General features: G+C 41.5%; 1 protein-coding gene across 2 annotated transcripts in view; it reads left to right on the top strand.

Annotated features, from left to right (window-relative positions):
• GRIP1 (glutamate receptor interacting protein 1) overlaps window positions 1-14864 on the top strand; it is a 316084-nt gene that overhangs the window by 242597 nt on the left and 58623 nt on the right. For both annotated transcript variants that reach the window (XM_005680211.3, XM_005680212.3), the window contains exon 16: window positions 12362-12506. In XM_005680211.3, the coding sequence (XP_005680268.1) occupies window positions 12362-12506 (145 nt within the window). The remainder of the gene's footprint in view (window positions 1-12361; window positions 12507-14864) is intronic.

Here is a 14864-nt window from a genome sequence, read left to right on the forward strand (position 1 = left end):
CTTCTAGTTGTTTCACAAGCAACTGATTTTCCTCACCAACATTTGCATTTCTTTCCTAACAAGCATACCTCAATGGTACTTTTGGGGGAGGATTTGTTTTAAAAGAAGGATAAAGCCTTCAGCATCAGGCTGGGTTCTGTCCTAGTGAAGAGGCAAAACCCTGTGGAGAAACCCATTTCACATGATTTGCCAAGCTAAGCAGATCTTAGCTACGTTTCTTGCAGAGTGCAGAAGCCAAGCCAGAGATGAATATGTATGATGTTTGTGGCTGGCAGAGTTCCCAGTTCCAAAGCCAGGCAGTGCAGACACACGCTGAGAAGTTTCAGAGACAGCTGAGCACTTGGAGATCTGCATCTTACTTCAGTTGCTTCTTTCCTTTGGCTCATTTTCCCCCCTTTTAGCTCTTTCCCCCTACAATCCTTATGCCTAATACTATGGTAAGGATCATGCTTGTTAGGTACTTTTTAAAAACTTATAAGTGTTTTCAATTTTTTAAATCTTAAAATCTTTCATTGGAAACCATTCATCTAACCAAAATAAGACTGTAAATATAGGTGTTAAGAGATATTTACCCAAACTAGATTTTCTCAAGTCAGCGTACTGAAACCTATACTCACATTTTTATAACAGACCACTAACTGAACATTATCATCTGATCATTGATTTGGAAGAATTTGAGTGTTTCCATATCCTTTTCCACCATGAGAATACAAGTATAATTTGAGTAACCAAGTTCTTTTTTATTCAGAGCAAAGCAAGGAGGGGATTATTCAATGCAAAACTTGGATGTCGAGTAGTTCAAGGCCTACTACGTAGTCATAAAGAGCACACTTTTAAATCAGACCTGTGTTTAAAGTTCAGTTCTACTGCATTCGAGCTGCATGAGTCTGGGCAAATTACTTAACCTGCCTGAGATTTGGTTGTACTTTCAGTAATATGTGCAAAATAATACCCCCCTCGGGGTGCTGCTCTGGCTTGTTGAGAGACTTACTGGCACAGTCAGTATTCAATAACTTGGGACTATTTTATTATTATTATTATATTCTGAAATGCGTTTCCCCACATTAGTTCTGATCCTAGGTCAAGATATAAATGAGTGGAAAATAAGCACTATTCATGACAATAGTCACTGATTTTGGAAGTTTGACACTGTGCTTAATTGAAATTAAGCTGGTGATTTAAATTGTCTCAATATTTGTCTCAATCCTTTGTCTCAATATTTGAATTAGAATCAGAATGGTAATATGCAGTATATATTCTTCACTCTCTAAAATATTACTTACACGAATATTGGACTTTCTATACCCGTAGACTTCCAGAGTCTTCCAGTTCTCTTTTTGTTTATTTATTTATCTTGTTTTACTCGGTTGAGCAGGATCTTCGTTGCTGCGTGTGGGCTTTCTCTAGGTGCAGTGATCGGGGGCTACTCTTGGTTGTGGTGCACAAGCTGCTCATGCCAGTGGCTTCTCTTGTTGCAAAGCACAGGCTCTGGGGCATGGACTTCAGTAGCTGTGGCACAGGGGCTCATTAGTTGTAGCTCTCGGGGGTCCTAGAGCTCAAGGCCTGCAGTAGTTGTGGTAAACAGGCTTTAGTTGCCCACGACATGCGGAATCTTCCCGGACCAGGGATCGAACACACTTCCCCTGCACTGGCAGGCAGATTTCTATCCACTGTACACCAAGGAAGTCCCCAGTTCTTTCCTTAACTGTCTGCTCCTCTCCATCCTTGGTTCTGTCATCAGTTACAGAAGATTTATAGTCGTACTTGATATAACTTGGTTTCCTAAACTAGTAATACTGCACTTGAGTTTAACAGATGTTGCTTCAAAATGTAAGAGTGTCTTCCAGCTGCACCAGTTTCATTGTTCTGCCTTGCACTTTACCCAGGGAGATGGCAGAGCTATTTTCAAACGTTGTTAAAGTGTTCATTTCTCATTCAGTCATGCCATTGGCATTTATCTAGTGTCTGTAAGGTACTAGGGACTGGCAGTCCTTAGATTAAAAAGGACACAATCTCTGCCCTTAAATCAGTTACCACTTTATAGACAAACAGAAGAAAGTAATTAGCAGTATGATGAATGTTCTAGGTGTGTGTACAAAATGGTAAGAGAATATGAAGGCACCCGTTTGAGACTGGGGAGCTCACGTAAATGTTTCTAGCAATCCTGATCTCAAAGGTATTTGGGACGTGTTATTAACAATTAACAAGAGGAAGAGTAGGAACCAAAGGAAATCAGAGAGCATGGCACATCCTAGTAGCACATACACCTAAAGCAGAAAGCTTGTGTAAGGACTCAGTAGTAGGCGAGGAGACAGATACACTGAAACCAGATCATTACGGTCCTTCTAACCTAGTTTAACTTTTAAAATGAAAGCAAGATAAAATATTATTCCATTAAACACAATTTTTTTCCCATTGGACTACATTTCATCTATTAAGTGTGGAAAATTTAGCATCCAGATTGAGACACTGTAAATATAAAATGGGCCTCCCAGGTGGCTCACTGGTAAAGAATCCACCTGCTGACACAAGAGTTGTGGATTCAGTACCTAGATCAGGAAGATCCCCTGGAGGAGGAAATGGACACTCACTCCAGTATTCTTGCCTGGAGAATTCCATACTGAATTTTTCAAGACTTAGTACAAAAAATATAGAATATATCCGTAATAATTTATTTAGATAGATTATATGTTGAAGTAGTACATTGGGTTAATTATTAAGATTAATTTTTTTTAAAGGAATTTGAATTTTACCCCAGAAGCCAATGGGAAGCTATTAAAAGACAAAAGAGCAGAGGAATGAGGCCATAGTATTTTGTCAGTGACCAGTGGTTGCAATCACTTACTGAAGTATTGAAGATGCATTTAGGAGAGTCCGGATTAACTCTGTTTCTAGCCCAGGCTGGGGGAAGCTGTAGAATATAATGACTAAGAACACTAGACTGACTTCACAAGTGACAAGCTGGCGAACTTGGGAAAATTAATTTCTCTGAGTATTAGTGTCCTCATCCATAACATCTGTTGAATGTCTCCTTCACATGACTGTTCTAGGGATCAAAGGAGGTGATATATTTAAGCACAATAGGAAATGGCAACCCACTCCAGTATTCTTGCCTAGAAAATCTTATGGACAGAGAAGCCTGGCAAGATAAAGTCAGTGAGGTCACAAAGACGCAGACACAACTGAGCGATGGAACACAGAGCCAATGGGTGCTTTTCTGGGTCTGAGCATTAAAACAACGGCTGTTACCTAATTGCCAAGACCTCAAAGATGCAATAACCCCTTTGAAAGAAAATCTATAGCCTGTCTGCATCTAGATCCAAATGTGTATGAAGAGGGGAGAGTTTAGAGCTCTGAGAGAGAATTTGGGGGAAATTGTAGCAAGAAACAGATGGGGGCTTCCAAATCCCTCCCAGATAATTTATAAGGGTCTGCTTTGCGTCACTGCCTTTGTACCAAACTCATAGCTGCTAATGATACCTCTCTTGATGTAAACACCTCACTTCTAACAGACAGCATGTTTCTAGAGACCATAAATTCAGTATTTTCCCTTCACCAGCTCTAATCTGCATAGAGAAACATTTCCAGGCTGCAACTTGTCCTATCCAAAGCAAATGGCTTTTTCACATTTCCAAATAGAGTCTTATGCAAATATAGCCTTAGTACCAGTTAAATCTGCCTTTCAAAGATTTGGCCTTCCATTTTTCACTTTTTCAGTTCATCAGTGTTAAGCCAGCTAAGTAATTTTCAGCAGCTTTTTTCCCATCAAGTGTAGATTGAAATAACAGAATGCCCCATCATAAGCAACCAAGAATGATCCTGGCTGTGCAAGGAACAGTGGTAGAGCAAGAGGCTGGCTGCAGGAAAAAAAACTCCTGATAGATTTTTTTTTTTAATACTCTTCCCTTGTTTCTGCTTTATCTCAAAGCAGTAATGGCTTTCAAACTGAAGTCAACATCCCAATCACCCAGAGGACTTGCTGAAATACCGGTGACTGGGTCCCACTCTCTCAAAGTTTCAGATTCCTACAGGTCTGGGATAAAGCTGAGAATTGGTATTGCTAACAAATTCTCAAATAATGCTGAAATTACTGGTCCCAAAACTGTACTTTGAGAAGCACTGTCATGAGACAACCTAATTTGGAGACTTATAAATGATCACTTACATAAAGAAATTAAGCAAACTCCCCTCATAGTCCAGTGGCTAAGAATATGCCTTGCCTTGCAGGGGATGCAGTTTCAATCCCTGGTTGGGGAACTAAGATCCCACGTGCAACAGAGCAGCTAAGCTCACATACCCTAACTCCTGAGCCCACGTGCTCTAGAGCTCACACGCCACAACTAAGACCAGTCACAGCCAAATAAACAAACAAACAAAGAAATTAAAATTCTACTCTTAAACACTCACCAATTCCTTGGAACGTTATTTTGATAAGGCCAGGTTACATGACTACACAACAGTCACGCAGCTGCTGTTCAGTGGCTAAGTCACGTCTGACATTTTGTGACCTCATGGACGCCAGGTTTCCCTATCCTGGAACAATGTTTGTTTTTTCATGTGAATCTCTAAGTTAACCAGCACTATTTATGGAAAAGATTGACCTTTTCTCATTGCATTCAATGGCAATCTTGTCATAATCCGTTGTTTCACAAATGAATCTTTTTCAGATTTCGTCATTTAATTCCACAATTATTGTTGTCGTTCAGTCGCTCAGTCATGTCCAGCTCTTTGCAGCACCATGGACTGCAGCACGCCAGGCTTCCCTGTCCATCACCATCTCCTGGAGCTTGCTCAGACTCATGTCCATTGAGTTGGTGATGCCATCCAACCATCTCATCTTCTGTCATCCCCTTCTCCTCCTGCCCTAAATCTTTCCCAGCACTAGGGTCTTTTCTAATGAATCGGCTCTTTGTATCAACCAGCCAAAGGATTGGAGCTTCAGCTTCTACATCAGTCCTTCCAATGAATATTCAAAGGTGATTTCCTTTGGCATTTGCTGGTTTGATCTCCTTACTATCCAAAGGACTCTCAACATTCTTCCCAAGCACCAAATTCAAAAGCATCAATTCTTCAGCACTCAGCCTACTTAATGGTCCAGCTCTCCCATCCATAAATGACTACTAGAAAAACCAGTACAGGCAGCTGTAGAGGATATTTTTTAAATGCTTCATTTTCTCAGGTCTGTCCCCCTCCAAGAAATATAGCCATACTCGATGACATGAATTCCATTATTTTTAGTTGAAGTGAACTTTGCTTGACCTGTATATTTATGCATTCCAAAGGCCCTCTCCCAAATCCAAGACTCCTGTTTGGCCACATAAGCAGATGCCATGATGAATTCAAGCTAGATAGTGCTCGTTTTGTTAAACAGACGGCACTCAAGAAGCCCGGGAATAACATTGCAGATAAGTAATGCTGCAATTTTGCATCTGTTCCATGGTCCCATTAATTTCCTTAACTAGGGAGCTGAGCAGAACAAACAAGTTGGCTGGCCCCCTTTCACGTCTTTTATTAATAGTGGTAAACCTTCTGTTGTGATATAGAAGCTGTTTATAATATCATTAACATCTGTTTAGGCTCTCTTTGCAACTTCCTGGTGATCCACATTCTTCCTTCTCAGAAAGTTTCTGTTCTGGTTTAACACTCCAGTTGCTCCTTTCTTAGCTGGAACAGCCTCAAGGAGAGAGCATCTTGGAGGGTTTCCACCTCCAAAATGGTCTGAGCATAAATGGCAGTTATCACCCTCTTCGCAAGCTGCAGGGCTGTACAGCTGCCAGTTGGGCCGCTGCCCGAGAAGGCAGATGGATTTGGAAGTGCAGCCTGCAGCTAACTCCAGCAGCTCAGGCTTTATTCTCACTCTTTGAATGAGCTTGATTGCGTTTGCATCACCTTGGAGAAGGAAACTAGACCTTGGAGCAGCCAGAAGGGTGACTCACAAGGCTAGGAACCTGTAACTGGCTGCTAATGGGTATTTGTCCTTTTGCTCATTTGTTCAGGCACTTACTGGAGTCTCTGTGATGCTAAGCATAGTTCTAGGCTCTGGGCACGTGAGGACGAAAAATACTTTACACATGCTAGTGTATATGTCAGTCCTAATCTCCCAGCTCAGCCCATCCTTCCTTCCCCTGCTGTGTCCTCTTCATCTGCGTCGTTATTCCTGTCCTGCATGTGGGTTCTTCTGTAATGGGTCTCTAGATCCAGCACGTATATGTTAACATATGATACTTGGTCTTCTCTTTCAGCTTTCCTTCGCTCTGTATGAGACTCTGGGTCCATCCACGTCTCTACAAGTGACCCAGTTTCTTTCCTTTCTATGGCTAAGTAATATTCCATCACATATACGTACCACGTCTTCTTTATCCATTCGTCTGTCAGTAGACATTTAGGTTGCTTCCATGTGTAAAATAGATGGCTCGTGGGAACCTGCTGTGTAGCACAGATAGCTCAGCTCAGTGCTCTGTGAGGACCTAGATGGGTGGGGGAGGTGAGGGTGAGAGGGAAGCACAAGAGAGAGGGGCTATATGTATACATATAGCTGATCCACTTCATTGTACAGCAGAAACTAACACAACATTGTAAAACAATTATATTCCAGTAAAAAAAAAAGCAAACATGAATTTTCAAGGTGATCCTATTCTGATGAAGGAGACATGTAGAGAGAGAATTACAACCCAGAGTGGAAAGTATATACTAGACCATGAGTTCCCAATGGGGGCAAAAATTGGTTCTCAGGTAGAAAGGAAAAGAATCTGAACAAAAAAGATATATATGTATGTATAACTGAATCACTTTGCTATACACCTGAAACTAACATAACATTGTAAATGAGCTATATTTGATTTTTTAAAAGTTGGTTTTCAGGGAGCAAAGAATCTTAAATATTACATTACAATGGTGTGTGACCCTCCAAAGCTCAACCTGACTGAACCTTATTCCTTTCTGTTTAATTTCTTTAATTAGGAAGAATTTAAATTCAATTTTTCTTCTCAGTGGGAAGAGAGGAGGCAAAAAAAAATTATAAAGAAGTATGGGAACACTGCAAGAATACTTAAGGGCTGGAGGATCTCATGGAAAAGGTCTCTAGTCTCAGCTAAAGAGCCTGGAAGGTTTGCAGAAAGATAAGACAGCTAAGCCATGTTCTAAAGTGAGGGTAGGCAGCTATTAAAAGGAATGAAATAATGCCATTTGCAGCAACACGGGATGGACCTAGAGATTGTCATACTGAGTGAAGTGAGTCAGGAAAGGAGAAATATCATATGACACCCCTTATATGTGCAATCTAAAAAGAGATGATACTAATGAACTTACTCACAAAACAAAGAGACTCACGGACTTAAGAGAACTAACATGGTTGCTAGGGGTGGGGGGGATGGAAAGAAAGGATAATTGGGGAGTTTGGAATGGACATGTACACACTGTTATGTTTAAAATGGATAGCCAACAAGGACCTACTGTATAGCACATGGAACTCTGTTCGATGTTTGTGGCTGCCTGGACGGGAGGGAAATTTGGGGGAGAATAGATACATGTATACGTATGGTTGAGTTCCTTTGTTGTTCACCTGAAACTGTCATAACATTGTTAATCAGCTATACCCCAATACAAAATAAAAAGCCTAAAAGTTTGTAGAAAATGAGAATAAAATTCTCCAGAGGAAGGAAGATGTCTGTGCCCAAGGAGTAACATGTGCAAGATTAAAGATGCAAGACAAGTGCTTTTCAAAGGGACCATTGGGGAGAGAATTAGATTGGATTGGAATGGGAAAGGATGGCAGAAGACATAGAGGCTTCAGCCCTGTTCATGCCAAGAGGTTGCATTTTATTCGTCAGTAATCGGGGAACTAATGGAAAGCTTTAAGGAAGAGAGAGCCACATATTCAGATTTATCGCTTTCAGAATATTCTGAGAAGGAAAAAGAAAGAATTCAGTGTTGACAGGGCTGGTGAAAATAGATGTGGCAGACAAGGACAAAGACTGGATCTTAGGTAGGAAAACAATTTAGGGAAAAGCCATTGCTATCAGCAACTGGGCAGAGCTGAGATGGGGCCTCCTGAAGAGCACGTGGCACCCTGCTTGGTGGGCAGGTGGCTCATAGGATCTGGTTGCTGTTGTTTAGTCACTAGGTTGTGTCTGACTCTTGGTGACCCTGGGGACTGTAGTCCACCAGGTTCCTCTGTCCATAGGATTTTCCAGGCAGGAATACCGGAGTGGATTGTCATTTCCTTCTCCAGGAGATCTTCCTTCCCCAGGGATCGAACCAGTGTCTCCTACATTGGCAGGCAGATTCTTTACTGTTGTGCCACCAAAACCTTAATTGGATGGGCCTGGATGGGAGGGGAGTTTCGGGGAGAATGGATACATGTATATGTATGCCTGAGTCCAGTTTGTTGTCCGTCTGAAACTATCACAGCATTGTTAATAAGCTATAATTCAATATAAAATAAAAAGTTTTAAAAGCAAATTAAAAATTAATATGAAAATATATTTTAAAAATAAAGACTGTGTAATGAACCATCCTACATCACCTAGCATTAATAGCTATTAACTTAGAATCAACCTTGCTTTAGATCTACTCCCACCCTAATTTCCTCATCCCACCCATACACTGAATTATTTTGAAGAAATTTTAGACATCATATCATTGCATGTTGCAAATATTATTAATGTATTCCTAAACAATACTCTTATAAAAGACTTCTAAAATTCATAACTTGGTATCATCACAATAGCAATAATTTTTCAGTTCAGTTGCTCATTCATGTCTGCCTCTTTGTGACCCCATGGACTGCAGCATTCCAGGCTTCCCTGTCCATCACCAACTCCTGGGGCTTACTCAAACTCATGTCCATTGCATCAGTGATGCCACCCAACCATCTCATCCTCTGTGGTCCCCTTCTCCTCCTGCCTTCAGTCTTTCCCAGCATCTAGGTCTTTTCCAATGAGTCAATTCTTCGCATCAGGTAGCCAAAGTATTGGAGTTTCAGCTTCAGCATCAGTCCTTCCCATGAATATTCAGGACTGATTTCCTTTAGGATTGACTGGGTTGGATCTCCTTTTTAGTCCAAGGGACTCTCAAAAGTCTTCTACAACACCACAGTTCAAAAGCATCAATTCTTCGGTGCTCAGCTTTCTTTATAGTTCGACTCTCACATCCATACATGACCACTGGAAAAACCATAGATTTGACTAGCCACACCTTTGTCAGCAAAGTAATGTCTCAGCTTTTTAATATGGTGTCTAAGTTGATCATAGCTTTTCTTCCAAGGAGCAAGCGTCTTTGAATTTCATGGCTGCAGTCACCATCTGCAGTGATTTTGGAGACCCCCAAAATAAAAGTCTCTCATTGTTTCCATTGTTTCCCCATCTATTTGCCATGAAGTGATGGGACTGGATGCCATGATCTTAGTTTTTTTAATGCTGAGTTTTAAGCCAGGTTTTTCACTCTCCTCTTTCACCTTCATCAAGAGGCTTCATCAAAAGGCTCTTGAGTTCTTTGCTTTCTGCTGTGAATGTGGTATCATCTGCATAATTGATATTTCTCCCAGCCGTCTTGATTCCAGCTTGTGCTTCATCCAGCCCAGCATTTCGCATGGTGTACTCTGCATATAAGTTAAATAAGCAGGGTGACAATATACAGCCTTGATGTACTCCTTTCCTGATTTGGAGCCAGTCTTTACTCAATGTTCCTGGGTCCCTGATATTCATATACATGGATAGATAAGTTTTTCTAAAAACAGTTGTCTAAATTAGAATCCAAAAAGATGTATTCATTGCTTTTGGTTGTAATGTTTCTTAAATCTTTCAAGCTTTTGTTTCCAAGGGTTTATTTGTTGAATAAATCAGAAATCAGCTACATTCTTGACATTGTCTAAATATAGCATCACATCTTCATTAATATACTGCCATTTTCTTGACTTGCATCTCATCACTATTTAAACTTGCATCTCATCACCATTTAAACTCATTGAGTACCCTAATAAGTGCCTTTTGTTATTGAAACACCTCAGCTGCCTGATTAAAAGTGTCCCCCTACATAAAGTGGCCTGAAACTGTCCTAAACATGTTTATTCTTTTCCTGGTGTTATTTTGTCATTGTAGTGATACAAGTTGCAAAACTGTCCAGAAATAACACAGGGCACTCGCCATTACGTGGGTTCAGATAACTGGGTTACCTGAAGAACAAGCTAACTGGAGTCAGTTTCTCTCCAACCTCCTAGAGTGGGACTGCACCCAGCTCAGCTTCCTACAGGCCAGCAGTTGGTTTCATCTGGACTGAAGTTTCAGTGGAAACTTCACACAGATTTCTGGGCCCTGGGCGGCTGGGTTCCATGTCCTTGGTAACTGGCATTTCCCACAGCTCCTGTAAAGAGCTGAGATCCAGGATGCTTGGTGCCCATTGACATGCTAGTGTTCATGCTTGCCCTGTGAGCAAGAAGGGCAGTAAAGCGGCCAGATCTTCCCACTGGCAGGCACATCAGAGTGCCTCCTCGGTAGCATTTACTCTACCAAGGTTTACTCATCAAATGACTCACCTAGAATTTTATGCAGAATATAGTTGTTGGCAGAGACTGCAAAGTACGTGTACTCTTCCAGTAATACCCTAATCGTTTATGTAAAACCCAGCTCTGGTGGGTAATGATATGTCACAGTGTAGAAAAAGTTAGACCTGTGACTCTGCCTCCGTTTTTGGTTACTCTGTATCCTGGTGTTTCTCTCAGCAGCTGCTTGGCAGGCCATCACTAGCCTATAGACCACCAGTAAAATAGAACCCTGGAAGAAGTGTGTAAACCACCAAATAGAGCTGTTGAAGGCTTGATGTGGAGGATTCTCAGCTGCCAGTATAAATTTGAGTCTAATGTTGAAGATGTTTATACCCTAGATGTTGATTTAAGCATTGCAGTGTGGGAGATGGTTTTTATTCTCTTTGTATAGATAGAGTTTCTTCTGAGTAGATGGAGCAGTGAGGAAGTAGAGGTGATGGGTACATCCCCAAACTCCTAAACTGGCCAGAAGTGAAGACAGTACTGGCTGGAGAGTCCACATCGCTTCCTACATTTCTCTACAGACCTTTCTATTTTATATTCATTATAATTCTTCACTGCACACACAGATAATTGAATTGTTAATTCAAGCTTTTCTATTCCTCCTATTTTAGGGCCTCATATCATAAATGAACAGCTGCTCATTGCAGAAATGTGACTGTGTTAATGCTTCACTGGGATGCAGCCTGACTATAAAAGCTGACTATTTTGTTAAAGTGTCTACTGAACCATTTCATTGTATCCTTTGGTACAGCAATGAACAACTCCTTAACCATTCACAGCTCCCAGGCCCAAGGAATAAAACAAGAAAGACTCAGAATGTTTTTTTCAGCATGTCATCAGCAAATAAAACCCTCTGAATTCTGAGACTTCATATTTGCAACCTTGACACTGTCAAAACACCCAACCATGTTGAAGGTGTCCCATGATATCTTTCAAGCCAAGGCTTCAAGCAGACCATACTCACAAATATTTTCCTTCATACTAACATTAAATGGTAAAAATTAGGTCACTACAGTGTGGTAACATGGTATATACTACTGAAATGTTATTTACATGACTCCTAGTCTCAAGAACAGAGGGGAGAAAAATCATTCAAACCTGTCTTTTGGGAACAGAATCTAAAGAAGAGTGGATATATGTTTAACTGAATCACTGCTGTACAGCTGAGATGAACACAACATTGTGAATCAGCTACAACAATTTTTTAAAAACCCTCTGTTTGAATATCTGTGTATTTGTGAATATTCGCATTTTAAGACACAGTCAATGAAAAGATAGATAAGGGGCTGCAGATTTCCAAGCCCCACTTAGCCATGCATATATTAAAGTTTGCTCTAACCATGAGTAAAATCAACTTTCCTCTATTGAGAGTTAGCTTGCTTGTAAAGCCTGAAAACAGGGATTGCATGGCCCAGTCTCTTTGTTTACCGCATGACTCTCTCCACCCATGTTGCCTCCTTAGCTATGTGTTCAGTGCCCAGATATTTATGACACACTCACAAAACACTAGGCAAGCACTGTGCAAGGCAGGAGCACCATATTAAAAGGCCTGCAGTGCCAGCTGGGTAGCTCTCTCACAGGTTTAAAACATAAGTCGTTAGGCAGAGAACCCCTTCCTAGACCCTTGATGACAGCAGCACCCCTATATTAGAATTTACAGCCAACTAAGGAAATGCTACTTCCCAAAATAATTATTTTCTGAGACATAATGCTTTGATGTTGATGTTTTGAATTTCTTATTTCATGTATGAAGATATGTGTCTTTTTACTGTGCTTCTTCCAAAGAAACCAATTATGATTCATTGGCATTTATTGCAGATGAACAAGAAAGTTCCGGAGCAATTATTTACACCGTGGAGCTGAAGCGCTACGGGGGGCCTCTTGGCATCACAATTTCAGGAACTGAAGAGCCGTTTGATCCTATAATCATTTCAAGCCTCACTAAAGGGGGATTAGCTGAAAGGTACCGTTTGAATCAACTGCTACAATTACCTGTGTCTGAAATGGGTTTCCTTCCTCACCGCCGCATAAAAACATGCTTCCCTCTCCTGCTTGTTTATCTGGTGACTTTTTAAAATCGGCACAAAGGATTGATTTTAGAGTTTGAGAACTCTCAGGCAGAGCTCTGACTTGAAGGGCATCTTGTAAGCAGTTAAAAAGTGTCCTGGGCTTAGCCTTGATATTAGTCTCCAGAAACGTATAAACAGACCACAGTCGACTAGAGGTAAATATATCTTGTGTCCATTTTGAGGAGGAGACTAAAGTTCAAGGAGGTTAAAAGGCTTGTCTGATTCAATTCAGCCAGTGTTTACAGAGCCTCTGTTACCTGACAGGTACTCGGCTTAGCTGTTGAGAGAATGACTGGCATAAGCTTCGTCTTCAAAGATTTCAGACAGCAGTGTGGGGACCTAAGAAGATCTTGAAGTTTGGAATGCCCATTGGTCCCTTTGGCAGTTTGCTTCTGTCTACATGCATCCCACCACCACCTCTCACACTTCTTTCTTTCCAAGACAATGTTGAGGGACATATTCCAAACGCCATAACCAGATCTATCCTCCAGTAACCTAGCTCAGGTGTACACATACGTTGCTCCTGCTGACACTTGAAGACAATGGTTTGCAAAATAGAGGTGCAGCAGCACAGAATTTTGGAGCTGGAAGGCACCTCAGAAATCAGCTCATCCAGCATCCTCATCTGGTAGGTGAGGGCACTGCTGCTGCTGCTAAGTCACTTCAGTCGTGTCCGACTCTGTGTGACCCCATAGATGGCTGCCCACTACGCTCCCCTGTCCCTGGGATTCTCCAGGCAGAAATACTGGAGTGGGTTGCCATTTGGTCTGATGAAATTTTGCATTCTGATGTTGACAGAGACACCTGTGACATGGTACCCTCCAGCCATCCCCCCGTCCTAGGTTTCATCTGTCAAGAGAGACAAGAGGGAATGATTAATATTGACCTGGTTTGGCAACCTCCTAGTCAAGTGTTCTGTGGCTTACAGTATGGCTCTTCCATAAACTGGAGATTTGTTTTGGTCAGATCTTAGTTCCCCAACCAGGGGTTGAACCCAGGCCACAGCAGTGAAAGCGTGAGTGCTACCATTGGACTGCCAGGGAACTCCCTGGAGACTCTTTATGAAAGAATGAATTGATTTTTTTTTCAGGAAAAAAATATTTCTCAAGAGTGGATGCATCAGTAGACTCGTTAGGCAGCCCCTTATAATCTGTATGACCCAGTGTCACCAACGATGCCCACCACCCCCAGAGCAGGCTGGGGTCAGATCACTCAGGCATGAGCAGCCTGTGAGTTGGCTTCCTTCACTCGTGTGTTTAAAGTGAACCAGCACCACAGAGGCTAGCACATGGGATTCCCACTCTATGTCCTTCAGCCCAAGAGATCTGAAAGCGTAAACCTTTCCTAGGGGGACTTCCCTGGTAGTCCAGCGGTTAAGACTTCAAGCTCCAACTGCAAGGGACGTGGGTTTGATCCCTGATTGGGGAACTAGGATCCCACATGCCGCATGGTGGCCAAAAAATGAAACTGAACCTTTCCTGAGTTTGACTGCTTTGAGTCTGTTCCTTCCCTACCTGTGCTTCCAAAGATAGATAGATATAGTGAACATCAGAATTATAACTTCCAGTCTGCTAGTTCAGAATTGAGTGAGGATGGGAAGAGAAGGGGAAACATTAAAGGTTTCTCTGCTGATCAGTAAATTAATTTTCTTTTTCCACATTTCAAGCAGAACGTTAATGCCTTTACATGTGTTTTCCTATTTAGTCCTCAGAGCTTCCCTGTGAGATGATTTTCTTCATTGTAGTGATGAGGAAACTGACACCTAGACAGGTGAAAATAAAGTGCCCAAGTCACACGGCTGGTAGGTGACAGAATTGCCATCAAACAAATTGGTTCCTGGGACCTTTCTGGGAGTTCAGTGGTTAGGACTCTGCGCTTTCACTACCGGGGGCACAGTTTCGATCCCTGTGAACTGGGATCTAAGATCCTGCAAGCCACGTGACATGGCCACAGGGAAAAAAAAATGTATTGATTCCTGAGTTCAACCTTTTCAATCCTTGGAATCGCCACCAGGGTCTTTTGTCTAAGCCTTGCTTCCAGTAAGCTGGGACACTGATTGTGTTCAACATTTCTAAGTCTGTAGAAAGAAGGACTGCTCCATGTTAAACATCACTATGTTGATTGACCAATATTGTTTGTTTCCTTGGGATTTTGCAGAGTGTTATCAGCTAACTCTACTTTCTTGGAATTTAAAAACACAAGTCTTTTTAAAAAACTAATTAAAACATTTTTTTAAACTATATTTGAAACTG

Source organism: Capra hircus, chromosome 5, assembly GCF_001704415.2.
Source record: "Capra hircus breed San Clemente chromosome 5, ASM170441v1, whole genome shotgun sequence".
NCBI classification, from domain to species: domain Eukaryota; kingdom Metazoa; phylum Chordata; class Mammalia; order Artiodactyla; family Bovidae; genus Capra; species Capra hircus.